Below are 14,386 nucleotides of genomic sequence, written 5' to 3'. Positions count from 1 at the left end.
AGCTCTTGAAAAGGGGAACCCATATGGATTCCTCTTCTCTCTTCCCCCCCCCCCCCCCCTTTTTTTTTTTTTTAAACTATTGCATCATGAGGCAGTGCTGATTGGAAAGACCAGGCCTACCACACAATGAGATATAATGTCACTTTAGTGTTTTATATACAGAAATGACTCCGTGTTGGTTTTGCTTTGTCGTCACTCTTTGGGGCACTGGTGTGTGATTAAGCTTCTTCTGCAGGCTACTGGCACTTTTGGCCCCTCCTCTTCACCCTAGTTGGGGACTGCAGTCCAAGGAAATAAAAATGCAACACACAGATCAAAGCAAGAGGGAAGGGGAAAAGGAAAGAGCATTCTTGCCACAGCCAGGAAGCTGTAGCTACGTAAGAGCAGAGCACTCATTGATTGGCAGCTCTGCTATCAGAGTGGGGAAGGAAGGTGTGCTGTATTCCAGGTATGAACCCAAGGCTGAAGAGATTCTAGAAGTAGTGGTGCAAAATCAAGTGATCTCCCCCCCCCTCCTTTTTCATTGGATAAATAGCAAGATAGGCTTAGTTAAAAGTAACTACATCACATGAAGGCAGTTTCTCAGAGAAGGGAAGACTCAGGTGACATTTGGAAGAATTCTGGTCTCCAGAGGAAGGGCATAAAGACTGTAATGTGAGCAAGCAGTTCTTGAGCCATCTCTGGGATGGCTGCTCTAAGACCGTCTGCCTTCTTCAGATCACCATTTGGGAAGCATTCCAGGAAAGAAAACCTTTTTTTCTTTTTTCCTTTTTTTTTTTTTAAAACGGATTGAGTCCACCTGTATATCAACCTTCTTGTATCAAGGCTGATGTGACTGACAGAAGTTTGTAAACTTAGCTGTGAAGTAAGACCTCATATAGTCTTTGCACTTGTTTTTATTACACAAGCAAATGAAAATCATATGGATAAGCCTATAGAATTGCTTAAAAGGTGTCTACCATCCTGTGATCTGAAAATGAGGAGAAGGAGTATTATTACTATTTATTAGAACAGTGGCCAAGTAAGTGGTGGTGAGCAGAGGACTGGATTTACTTGGAGTAGGCAATTGGGTGTGACAAACACAAAAAACAATGTTATGTTCGTACACTTTCTGCAAAGGTCTAATCAACTGGAGTGAGAAGACCTTCTAGTACAAGACATGAAACTTGGTTTTAAAGGAATATGTAGAATAACAATCCACAGGAATGGGAGTGAAGCATATGCAGATTAGAAAAGGAAAACAACCAGGTGGTAGGGAAGCATTCGGTATTTGGCACAATCTGCTGCAAAATAAAATAACCTTAGACTTTTTTTAAAAGAAATCACTTTGAAGAAGAATTGGAGAAAGATTATTTTTATATAGTAAAACAATAGTCCTTAGGCTCATAATTGAGAAAGGATGAAGAACTCTCATTTTACAAGTGAGAAATACTGAGTATTGTCAGGACTGACAAGATTGGTTTTGCCTGAGATTAGCTTCCCAGGCACAGTCTGGAAATCACATAGTACTACTAATGGTAACAAGATAGTCAATAGATTTCTTGACCAGTCTCTACATTAACAAAGCACAGACTTGGTGAGCCATTGATGATGTTTTAGGAGAGGTGCTTGAAGAAAATTATTGTATTTTTCACATGTATAACTCATGGATTACCTGTTTAAAAAGGCACTGGAAATTACATAAAATGCTGCTTATCTCCACCCACCTTTAATTTTGTGTATTTTATATTAAAACTTATTTTCATTAAATAGTAATGACAAGCTTTATGGATGGATTGATTCAAGTTGGTGCACAGTCAGATGCGTACAACTGTATATGTAATCTAGGTTCATAACTTCAGAAGTGCAGTTTTAAGTAAGAAATTGCTAGGGATTTGAAGAGCTTTAAGATTTATGTATGGGGCGAATCACTGATTTGATCAATCAAATTTCAAAATGCGTGCCTCAAACAGGAGTAGTGAATGGGAACTTGCAGGGAAAGACTTTAAACTTTGCTGAATGAAACAAGCAAGGTAAAAAGGAAACCAGGGACTAAATCAGAACTTAAAAGAAATAGGGAAAAAGTGCTAGTCAGCAGAGCTAGACAGATGTATCTTAGGAGTCAGGTGGTGTTAACAATTCTTTTTTTGATCTTAATAATAGACTTAGCAAAAGGATATTGAAGTGAACTAAAAAAGATTTATGTAAACATACAGATATTTATATCCATAAATACATTTACAGTGAAGTCTCTGTAATACTGGGCTTGACTGGTGGAACTTCAATTATCATTGAAGCCAGTAAAAATTCTTGCTTTGTCTTCAGAAACGTAATTTCATTTAAATCTTGTGACTGAAAACAGTAAAAGCATCAATTACCTGTAATGTCATGTGTTTATGTATCTGAAAAGTGCATTCAAATGCCTAACATGATCTTTCTTTCTCCCCCTCCACCTGTTCTAGGAATTGGCTCTCCGTAGCCAGCTTCCAACAATGGAACAAGACAGTGGATCTCAAAACCCCGTGTCATCTCCTGGAATGTCTCAGGAACTGAGAACAATGACTACAAATAGTTCTGATCCCTTTCTTAACAGGTTTGTAGGAGTAGCTACTAGAGGGAAAAAAATCGATTTAGAATTCTGTTTGGTACATGTAACAGTTTATTTTGAACATCTGTCTGTTCCAAAAGCCACAGCTGTAAATGAATCTTTCCTTAAATGGCAAGTCTAGTAAAAGTTGAGGATTAAAAACTGTCTCCTGTGGGAGGAAGTAGTCTGTTCAGACTTGTAGGAAGGTTTTTTATTCAAAGTCATAACATGTTTGCCTCTGCACAATCTGTTGACTAACAGTCATTTCAAATTACTGACTCAGAAGAATTTGTGAATAGCTTGCTATGAGATCAGATGAACTGTGAGGCACATTTAGAATTACACCTTGAGGTTCATTTTAAGGTTTCTCCATTCACCCCTCCTCTCCACTTCAGGTATTTAATTTAGCAGTATTTTTACTCTGTTAATGTTAGGTCTGCAAATAGCGGCATGTTTCATTTTAAATGCTGTATTATTTTGAAGTGGGTCTTTTAATTCAAGATTTAGAATTTTACAGTATAGACTATTTTTTTTTTATAACTTTTTCCTTAATCCCTCTGATTTGGAACGCTTGTTTTGTTGGAAATACTGTTCTAATTACAGCTTGCAAATGCTTCATACTAACCATTACAACTTTGGAGAAACTGCTGCAGCTTGAGATAAGTCTTGTCTGTATTTTTTGCTTAGCATGCTGGAAAGAAAAGATGAAAACGGTAAAACAGTCAAATCTCCAAGCCACATAAACTTTTAATTAATGGAGTAAAAATCTATTAACATTTCAGCAGTATCAAGTAGTTGATCTTAAGTTGGAGTAGTTAATTTTGTAGTTCTTCTAGACTATATTTTGTCAGCATTCTAAACTGATACCAACTCAGTATCCCCTACCATAAAAGAAAAATTACGTGTTCTGTCAGAGTTCATCACTACTTTTCTGCATTACCTTGAAATGCTAGCCTAACTTTAGAATGCTTACTGTAAATGCTCATGAAGTATAACAACATGCTTGTCCTTCTCTTTAATAGTACATTATTATACTCGTGGAAAACCCCATAAAATTAATCTTGATTCTTTCAGTGTAAGTCTTAACTTCCATGCTTTTTGCCACCAATACAGTTTCAAACCTGTTTGTAAGGTAAGAAGTCCACATCATGTTACAACTGGCATGATTTTGGAGTAGGGCAAGCTTAAATACCTGCTGTAATTTTAGATACTGAAAACTGTTAAAATCTTTGTAAACCTTTGCTGCAATTATAAATCCCTTCCCATATTCTTTTGAATAACTTAATGTTGCTGATATCTCACACTTAGGTTCTTCATCCCTAAAGATGTACTGTCATTGTATGTAACTTTTCCAGTTATTGATATTCCATCAGTTTAGCTTAAGTTTGTTTCATTTTCTGCCTTTTCCAGGAGACTTCTCTGTCATTTCATATACTCTGTCCTTACTCTAATTCTCAAAATTAGTCATGTTCAGTGTAGATGGTGCAAGAACATACCCTCCATCTTGCCAGTGGAATCTGTTGTCATTCATATAGTTTAGGTTATGTAAATAACGTCTGTTGCTCTTAAGCTTTTTCTCCTACTGCATGAAGTATTGTCTGTGCTAGTGGTGTGTGTGCTACTGTGAGAGTGGGAGAAAAATTTCTGTCTCAAGGTACACAGTGCTTTGTATATATTGGAGAAAAGCAATTTAAAAAAAAGAAAAGGCCTTGCATGTGGAGACGAAAGTAGTGGTGTTTTGTTGTTAAACTCCCTAAGGAAGTAAGTGGTATTTCCAAGTTTTGGGTAAGCCCTTCAGGAAGACTTATCTCTACACAGATAAATCTGATTAGAAAACTTCATTTTTTTGTTGGAGGGAGGGATTGTCCTCCATGGAATTCATTCTGGAATCTGGTGTGAACCTTAACTGTGCTCGCCCTGTCACAAGACACAAAAAGGACAAGAAATCTTAAAACTGACCTGCTTTCCTATGAGAAGCCTCTGTAGGTAGATGATGGCCTTGATCTGTTATAGTAACATACTAGCTTGAATTTCTGGAAGGCTGTTGCCATCATAGATTGAGCCCAGGTATATTTTTAAATTTGTTCTTAAATGATGTAGAATCCTCACATCTTCAAAACCTGTTTTCTGACCTGAAGGAAATGCATCTTTAGGTTTCAAATGGCCGTGGCAATGCACTAATGCAGTTTATCCATTTTGTGTCTACGCACATGCAATGTAAAATGATGGATCTTTACCTTTAATTAGAAACAGGAAAAAAGCTAGAAAGGGCAAATTCATGTTGTTTGTAATTTTTTGGCAGGTTGATAATTAGAAAGGACTATTTACTGTAAAGTGCAAAAAGATACTACTTGCCTAGTTGCAAATATGTTTAACTGGGCTTTTTTTGCAGCTCTTACCCCACGCAAAATACTGAAAATCTGTACTTGACTTAAGTGCAGAATATCTTAATTTGCATTTTGGTCAGAGCATTGTCCCCTTCTAGGTAATTTTATGTACCTCACCGCACTTAATTCTGGCATATGAGTAAGGGAAAGGGATTTTAAAAAAGGACATTTTTGTATATGCGTTGCTGTCTCTGAATTAGATACAGGAGTCCAATAGTTTTGCCCTAAAGATCTCCTTGATGTCCCTTACGTTAAAGTTCAGACTTACAGAAATGCTTCTTTCTATCTTTGTAGGGTGTATATATAAAGCTTCTAACTTTAGGTACTAAAGTTGGATATCCAAAGTTTAGGTAGTTGAATATTTCCCACTGCCTACATAATCAGAACATCCAAAAATCTCAGAAAATAATTGCTACATTGGGGCAATTTGAGAAAATGTACAGTAGTGTTTTCATTTACATAGCCAATCTTCTGCTTGCTGTCTTCAGTACTGACTGTCATTGTGGTATATTTTATTTTTTAAATGGGACATCCAGCAATGCAGACTTTATTAGATGATTTCACCTTTTGGTTTGCCACTCTGTTTATATATTTTTGTCTATTAGATTTATATTGGTAGTGACTGTAATTCTCTGTTTAACTCCTAAATTGGGATTTCTTCTTTGTATACATGTATTTTAACAAGTATTGAAGAAGCATCCACTCTATTTTGGGTAATGCAGTTGAGTTGCATGCAGTAATTTTGGGTGGTGTGACTACTAAACGAAGAAAGCCTTGTTGAAGAAAGAGGAAATATGTATTAAGGAGTGATGTGAAGAGAAGGACTGCACATTCCAAGTGTGAGAGCAGCAGCAAAAAAGCCTTCGCAACCAGAGTGATTTAGTTCAGCATAGTCTCAGTTCTGTTTTTAGTATTTTGTCCCACAAAGTAAACCAGCATTTTTTTCACAGAAGTTTTAACAATCCTAATAATTAAGCTGTTTATCAAATGTGTGGTGATACTATTTTTAAATCTAAAAAAAAAAAAAAAATTTATGATTTAGCTGTAAAGAAATGTTAGGTTTCTTTCTTGTATGGCAAAGATGTCTTCGTGAAATCTAGTATGTATATATTCATGGCTGATGGCATTCTACTTGAACCCAATGTTGAATAGCTAGCTGTTCAACCATCATCTTTTTCATTCTTCATAATTGACAAAAAGGCATACGCTATATATTTAATGAGCACATTATGAGAAGGATCAGTATGTCTTCAAATGCTAATTTGAATAGTAAGTCAAGTTGATCTTCATTTAGTATTCAAGCTGGAAAATCAGTAGGGATTCTCAGTGAATGCTACCACAACCTGAAGAAATAGAGATTTTGAAAATATTTTGTGAAACTTGGATATTAGGAGATGCAGGGGGAGGGAGGTAATGGTGTATTTCTACAGCTGCTTATGCAGGCAAGTTCCTGCCAGAAAACCTGCTGCTGCTTGGGCTCTTCTCCACGGGTCACAGTTCCTGCCAGGAACCTGCTCCTGCATGGACTGTCCACAGGCTGCAGCTTCCTTCAGGGCACATCCACCTGCAGCGCGGGGTCCTCCACAGGCTGCAGGGTGGGTATCTGCTCCACTATGGTCCTCCATGGGCTGCAGGGAGACAACCTGTGTCACCATGATTTTCTCCATGGGCTGCAGGGGAATCTCTGCTCCGGTGCCTGGAGCACCTCCTCCCCCTCCTTCCTCACTGACCTTGGTGTCTGCAGGGCTGTTTCTCTCACGTTTTCTCACTCCTCTCTCACAGCTGCTGCACAGTGGGGTTTTTTTACCCTTTCTTAAATACGTTATCACAGAGGTACCACCACTGTCACTGATGGGCTCAGCTTTGGGCAGCAGCAGGACCATTTTGGAGCCAGCTGGAATCAGCTGTGTCTGACATGGGGTCAGCTCCTGTTGTCTTCTCATAGAGGCCACCGCTGCAGCTCCCCTGCTATGAAAGCCTTGCTGCGTAAACTCAATACACTGGCCTACTTGCCTCCCATCCCATCCCGAATTTCCCACTGAAGCTTTCTTGGTCTTGCTCGCTCCGCTGGCAGTAAGAAAGCGAATGCATGTAAGGCCCTGTGCCATCACTTTTGTTAACTGTTCTGTCAACAAGATCGTTCTGAACAGGGTTTGTTTACAGGATGGCTTCTGTACCAGTATTTGATTTATATTAGGGCGCTCTCTTGCCATGACATGTATGACTGAACTAGTAGTAACGCAACAGTGGGAAGCAATTGAAGGATCGCTAAAGGAGTTCCAACTATAGCTCCTATTTATAACAGTAGTGACCTAAAAATAGACTTCAGTGGTTGATTAAACGAGGGGACATCAGTAGTTAGAAATATTTTTTTTTTAATCCTTATAGAAGTGTGAAAGGGTATGCCATTATTATTATTATTTTTATAATCATTAGGGACTATCTGTGATATGCTTCTAATGGTTTTTAGCTGTGGGTGGGTGTGAGAAGTTTAAAACTATGTAGAACAGTCATTTTTTTTAAAGCTGCTTATGTATGCTCTCATCAAGTTAAATTGAATCTAAATAATATGGTTTTAATCAAAAAGGTCTGCATAAAATAAAACCCAGGTGTCTCACAAAGGCGTCAGTTTTTGATTAGAATAGAGCATTTCTTGTGACAGAATGTTTTCAAAGCCCTTGAATTGGTTCAAAAACAAGCATTTATTTGAATTTCTTCAGTACTCTACCCTCATTTTTTGCTCCTTTTCTTCTGTTACAGTGGAACATATCACTCCAGAGATGAAAGCACAGATAGTGGACTTAGCATGAGCAGTTATAGCGTACCCAGAACCCCCGATGACTTCCTGAACAGTGTTGATGAGATGGATACAGGTTTGTTTTTGTGTATATCCTTAATGCATGATTTCCAAATATACTTGTGTCCATCAAATGCTCAGCCCCTTTGTAATGAAAATAAGCAACTCTGAGAAGCTGTGATACTTTCCGCATTGTTCTACCTTCTTCTATTTCTATAATAGAAATATTATAGTTAGATTTGTGAAAAAAGTATTTGTAATCAACTCCATCAGGAGGATGTGGGATTGCTCATAAATAGTATCACTCCTGTTGTTATATGGGATTTGAGTGTCCATTTGCTTTTTTAAGTAATATTTTTTGTTCAGAGCTAAGAATAGTACCTCATCCAGTGTTGCTAATACTGCTCCAAAACAATATTTGACTCAGTATTGTCTTTTTCCTTTAAGCATAAAAATTAAAGTATGCTAAATGACAAAGATCTGTAGAGATTTGGGTCAGGAGGTGAAAAGGTTGAAACAAAGGCATGTTCTTTGTACAACTGCATGCAGTCAAGTCATCTTTGGTTTTTGTGATGGATTTCTATGAATCATGTTGCTTGTATGATGCAAGAGATACAGGATTAACCTTTAACCAGTTGTCCTGATAAATTGTGGGTTTGGTACTTCCAGTATATTTAATATCCATCTTGCTTTGTGTTATAACTAGGTGACAGTATCAGCCAAAGTAACATACCGTCCCATCAGAACCGTTTCCCAGACTACCTTGAAGCCATTCCAGGGACAAATGTGGACCTTGGGACACTGGAAGGAGATGGGATGAATATAGAAGGAGAAGAACTGATGCCAAGTCTGCAAGAGGCTTTGAGCTCTGACATCCTTAATGACATGGAATCTGTCTTGGCAGCCACCAAGCTAGATAAAGAGAGTTTTCTTACTTGGTTATAGGGGCCTCAGGGAGACTGAATTCTAAATCTGTGAAGGATCTAAGGAGAATAGGACATCTGTATCCGAAGTTCAGAACAAGCCAGTGTGGCACACTTTGGCTTGTGTTCAGAAAAAGTAAATGAACAAATATTCAACAAGATTCTTTCGTTTTGCTCTTCCTTGTCCATCGCTGCTGTTATATATTGCTGACTTTTTTCCACAGTTGACTCTGAAGAACAGACATCTTCTTGATCTTTTTCTATTGCTGTTGCAACTACTGTTCAAGGGGGGTAGGGAGGGATGATGAGCCTATTTGGATGACGAATGCCATTCCTTTTGTCCTAGCGTGCGCTTGCATATCATTTTATCCAAGTACTCAGATTTGAGAGTTAATTTCTGCATGTCACTGCTTGTAGTTTGCTCAGCTAGTTGTCTCCTGCTGCTTGTGGCAAGTGGTAAAACATGACATACTGGGGTGACAAGCCAAAAATGATGTATCTGGTCAAAAGAAGTCAATACTGATTTGGAGATATGATTTAAAGGAGGGCTGAAGACTGTTTGGCATTAAGTGTTTCTACTAGTAGCTCTTTCATTAGTCACAAAGTGCTCTTCTTGTTCATATTTTATGTTATAGTAAATCATGAGTCATTTTACATAGAAACATATATGAACTTTGATTGTTGCCACATATTCTAGCCTAACTTTTGTTTGTCAAAAATAGTTCGATTATTTTTGTTAGTTGGTTTAACTGTAGCTGTAGGATGGGAAGTAATTATAGGTGTTCTTTTTTTTAAAATAGTGAAATCTAAGGGTTTTTTCTGATTTCACATAGTCTTATTTAAATCTGAATTGTCTGCTTTTTTATACTTAAAACATGCCTATTTTAGCCTGATAAGCTAGTGAGTACATAAACCAGTATGTTTTGCCTGTAACTTTTTAATTTTTTTTAAAGGCTAGCTTTGAATGTAATCATTAGAATTCATGACCAGTGGCTTATTTTTCATGTTTATTTGCAAGATTTTGAATTAGAATCTGACTGCAGCAATATAAAAGTTAGAATCCTAAGTGTTGTATGTACAATTTTCAAATGCATTTTAAAGTAGCAGAAACCATTTTAAAATTACAGATGCACCTAATCTCTCTTCTGGTTTTCAGTTTTGATATCTAAGCGAGTTTAGATTTTAAAATCCTTAATGGGAAAAAACTTTATGAAAAGTTTCTCTTAAGTTAGCATGGAAAAAGTCTGAACTATTAATATCACTCTAAGTTGCAATGAAAAGGCTAGAACACCAAAAAAAAAAAAATCCTCAAGAAAAACTCCTAAGTGTAATAGTTATCAAATTCTGTTTGGTGAAAAATAAGCCCTGGACACTATATGTAGAAGAATGTAAAGATATGTGTTAGATGGTGACATGAGCAGGTAATGAAGTGTATATTAGTAGTAGAGCTTAGCATGGGGTAGAGGTGAATATGAATTATCTTTATTTTAACAGGAAAAGATGTATCACTAAGTTGTCTGCAGGAGTTGACACAGTTTCCAAAGAGTATTTTTAAATGAACAAAATGAGCATGAATCAAACTTTCAGTATAAGCTATGAAGTTTTGTGGGGCTTTTGTTTTTTTTCTGATGAAAAATAGTGTCACCTGTTAACACCTCTATAATTAAGGGCCTGTCACCATTCTCAACATGAGCCTTTATTTTCAAGGGTGTATAACATGTCTATAAAGATACTGTAAGCATGAAACTTGGTTTTGAAAAAAATCTCAGCTAGCAGGGACTTCTCCTGGGGAGAGATTTTTGGGTTTTTTTTGTTTTGCGTTTTTTTAAAGACATTGATTATTTTTCAAGTTAGGAATGAATTAGCAAAACAAAACAGAAAAGCACCCCATATTAGTATTATCATTTGGATTCTTTAATGCTTCAGAAATAGTTATGTTTTAGGATAATGTAAAGAATGAAAACTCTGAACCAAGTCTCATTTTAAAAACTGAAGCAGCAGAGGCAGAGATTTGAAATTTGCCACTATAAATGTACATTTACTACTTTACATAAGGATATTAGTGTTCAGAATACACAAAATTGTTTGTGGCTTGTTATGGCCAGGTTTTAAAATACCAGTTTTCAAAACACGTCCACAATGGCAAATATATTCTGTTACACCAATAATTCAGCGATTAATAGGCCACTTATATTGTGCAATGACACAATAGCTCCTAAAGCAGTATATTGTGTCCAAGATAGGGATTTTAGTAGCATTTTTACAATTTCGTTATGAATTCTTCTCTCTTCTTCCCTTCAGGAAAAAAAGACACTAAGTTGTTGTAACTTGAATGGTCTGACATAAAACCACAACAGCAAGGAAATTTCAGAGTTGATTCTATTCCAGTTGTCTTCCACAGTTGTATCCAGGTATAATAGCACATACGATGCACTGAGTGCAAACTCCTGACATGCTGTACCTTGCTACAACAGGGATGAGTACAGAACAAATTTTTCTTTCCTTGCTTTTGTGTGTTTGTCACAGCTTTAATATTTGAATGTTTTCTTCTCATTGTAGAAACACTAAATGGCTTATACTGTATTTGGGTAGCACTGCTTAGGGTAGATACTGACAAGCTGGGAATCCTTGAACTGCTCTAACATTAATTCTGTTTTGTGATACTTATTTTAATTGATTTTAATACATTTCCGTTCTCTCATTTATTAGGAAACATACCACAGAGATGCTGTACTGTTGGCAATCAACATTAATTTGGATTTTTTTTTTTTTTTAATTCTGCAAATGCATTGTTTGATGAAGTGGTTAAAATTGTTTGAAATGCGAAAGTGTTTTGGGTAGTATTTTATACTGATGTATATATTGAAACAGAAATCATTGTAATAATTGTAATAGCTTTTAGTTATAAATACACTACATGCAGACAGATGGGGCTGTACAGTACTGTGCTGTTCAACACCTGGGCAGGGCTACTGCTTGGAAACAGGTTGCAGTGTCAGTAAACCATATGGATCAAATATTGTACCATTCAGTGTTGGCGCTCACCAATGCAAAAGGAGAAGAGACGATTGCAACATGATTAACACTACATAGCTTTCACACATCTGGTAAATTAGTACTAAAGTGACCTTTTCACTTACAAGCATGTTTTTTATACAAATTAACAGGTGTGCCTGTGTAAAATAATTTGTTTTCTGTATCTTGGAAAAAATACTCTCCACATTTAGAATGTTGTATGTTAGAGAACTCTTAAATGCACCCTTGTCAAAAATTATATATATTAGTTACCAATGTTACTTTTAGATATGAGCATGACTGTAAGTTAGGTACTTAAGTACATTCTGTTACATTATTTTTCTTTATGTAATACTTTTTCAGTTGTTTTATTTGGTATAAATATATACTTTGTGCTTAAACATCTTTGTTTGTTTTTAACATTCAATAGTATGTAAAGATACTGATTTCCTTCAGTAAGATGAATGCATTGAATTGTTGGAATTCCTATTGCAGTATGTCTGTTCTCGTCCCCCTTGTCACAGCTTTTGTGGTCATAAACTCTCCAGTCCTGCAAACATTGTGTACAAACTCACCTAAGAGACAAAGGAGTCCCACTGAAGTCAGTGAAGGCTTAACATTAACGAATACATCTCTGTGTGTTTGCAATAATGAAGAGACAGTGACTTTACTGAGCCTCATACAGTTCGTGTAAAACAATACTTTAACTGCATATGGCACTATAGTGAGAGCTGGTAACAGAACGTCTGTTACCTACTATAAGAAAGCGTCCACTTTTTGCAGATACGCTTGCAATGTTCAGGATCTTCCCATGTAGCAGATACGTTTTTGGCTAACTCTACATTTATACAATAATTTGTGGCAGACTATCAATAAAGACGCGCTATTTTCATTTCCAAGTTTTGACTTATGAATTGTGAAATACATAATGACATACCTTGAAAGTGTCTGAAGATTTTTAGTTTAAAAAATCTTGACAGGATTCATTAATTTTGACCTTCTGTAAAACAGAAATTTTGAAAGGTGTTTTTCTTAATGTAATGCAATTTGTGATGGCTGAAGTCACACACTATTTGTGTTTCAGCAGCTCCAGAGCTACTACTATTCAGCACTGAAATGCCTCAACCCTGTGAAATTCGGTGCAGTTGTGTGTTTTCTTAGTTAAAGGTCCAGGGCTCAATGCTTCTATCAGTTTGTCTTTTACTCAGGAGTTCATAGCTAGGTTTAGTCACTCAGATCCTTTGAATTTAAACCTGACATCACACCTTGCACCTGGGAGTAGAAAGCCGGTGCCAGGGCACGACAAGGCACCAATATCTTGCTGATACTCCTCTCTCCCATTTGTAAGGTGGTGACATACTGCAGTAGCTGAAGCATGAGTGACCTTCCGAGGCAGCCCTAAATAGACTGTATTACAGCAAAGCAGGATATCTGGTCCAGGTGTTCCAGGCTCGCTTGGCAATTCTTTTTGAAATATTTTCAACACTTAGTTAAAAATAAAAAGTGCTTGTTTCAATAAGCCAGAAATAGTATGCTTCCAAGGAAGCTTTGAGTCTTCCCTATGCTAATGTGCAAGTTATCAGCAAAAAAAGCATTTCTCACCTAGGATCATTAACAAAATAATTATTTGAGATCAGGCTATGATCTGTCTTAGCATCTCCTGTTCTGGAGGTTCATTCGGAGATAAAGTGGGGCCATCAATTTTATTTACAGCATCAGTATCCATAGTTTATATGTTCCTGTTGAAGAGTAAAGGTGTGCTTCTTGCCCCTTGTCGTCACTGCTTATTATTGCTAACAGTAGTTATCTGCACCTTCTAAATTTAGATGTCATCAAAGCAGGAAGACATCTGTACAGCATGAAAAATCTTGGCTTACGTGAAATGGTAAAACCAACACTAACTGAAGAACCAAATTGTCTTTAGAATATTGGGTAGAGCTTTGTACCAACTACTATATCCAGCACATAATGTCTCTTAAACAAAAAAGCCAGTATGTTTTTCTCTAAAGAAAAAAAATGGAGGAAGTGTGTGGAATAAGAAACCACATGGTATAAATGCCAATACATCTGACAAAGCTGCCTAATGGTTTTTGTGGAAAACTCATGATTTTTACTTTTCCTGACATATTCCTCTCTTTAATGCAGAGGTTGTAACAGTGAATGCTACAGATGTAGGCTGTTACTGACTGGTATTATTTTCTCTATATGGGCATGAAGTTGGTCACTGATTATAGGGTTTTTTAATATTAAAGTGGTTTGTATTAGAACATGAGAGGCAAAGTAATTTTATTGGATTTTCCTGTCTTTATTAGCAAATGATTTAAAAAAAAAAAGGGGGGGGAGAAGTCAAGAGCAGCCCGAGGCTTTTTCTTCGATGTTATTGCAGCAACAAAATAGAGCTCCATAAAAACGGTATGTTAGATCTCACCTGAAATGCCCTTTCTCCCTTATATGTTATTTCTGAGCTACTCTAGTGTTTTTTAAATTATTTATTGTATTTACCATCTGCAAGTTTTGCTTGCCTGACACCTAAAGACTGGGACTGTAGTGCTATAGGTGCTGTTCATCCCCAAAGGAGAGCAGAGTTCCTCCTCTCCAGAATTCAGCTGTCATCCTGTTTGAAGTCTAATGCAGAAATTACAGTCGGGCTCCAAACATGCTGCCCAACCACTGTTACAGGATGGTTATTGGCAAGCAT

The 14,386-nt window shown here is 36.8% G+C and overlaps 1 protein-coding gene across 8 annotated transcripts in view; it reads left to right on the top strand.

Moving 5' to 3' along the window:
- Positions 1-12,587, top strand: part of YAP1 (Yes1 associated transcriptional regulator) — a 100,016-nt gene extending 87,429 nt beyond the window's left edge. For all 8 annotated transcript variants that reach the window (XM_076328240.1, XM_076328238.1, XM_076328239.1 and 5 more), the window contains 3 exons: positions 2,442-2,572; positions 7,714-7,826; positions 8,457-12,587. In XM_076328240.1, coding sequence (XP_076184355.1) covers positions 2,442-2,572; positions 7,714-7,826; positions 8,457-8,695 — 483 coding nt within the window. In that variant the 3' untranslated portion in view covers positions 8,696-12,587. The remainder of the gene's footprint in view (positions 1-2,441; positions 2,573-7,713; positions 7,827-8,456) is intronic.
- The last annotated feature ends 1,799 nt before the right edge of the window (positions 12,588-14,386 follow it).

The sequence above is a fragment of the Aptenodytes patagonicus genome, chromosome 1 (assembly GCF_965638725.1).
Source record: "Aptenodytes patagonicus chromosome 1, bAptPat1.pri.cur, whole genome shotgun sequence".
Classification (NCBI taxonomy): Eukaryota; Metazoa; Chordata; class Aves; order Sphenisciformes; family Spheniscidae; genus Aptenodytes; species Aptenodytes patagonicus.
This window is presented reverse-complemented; position numbering and strand designations above follow the sequence as displayed.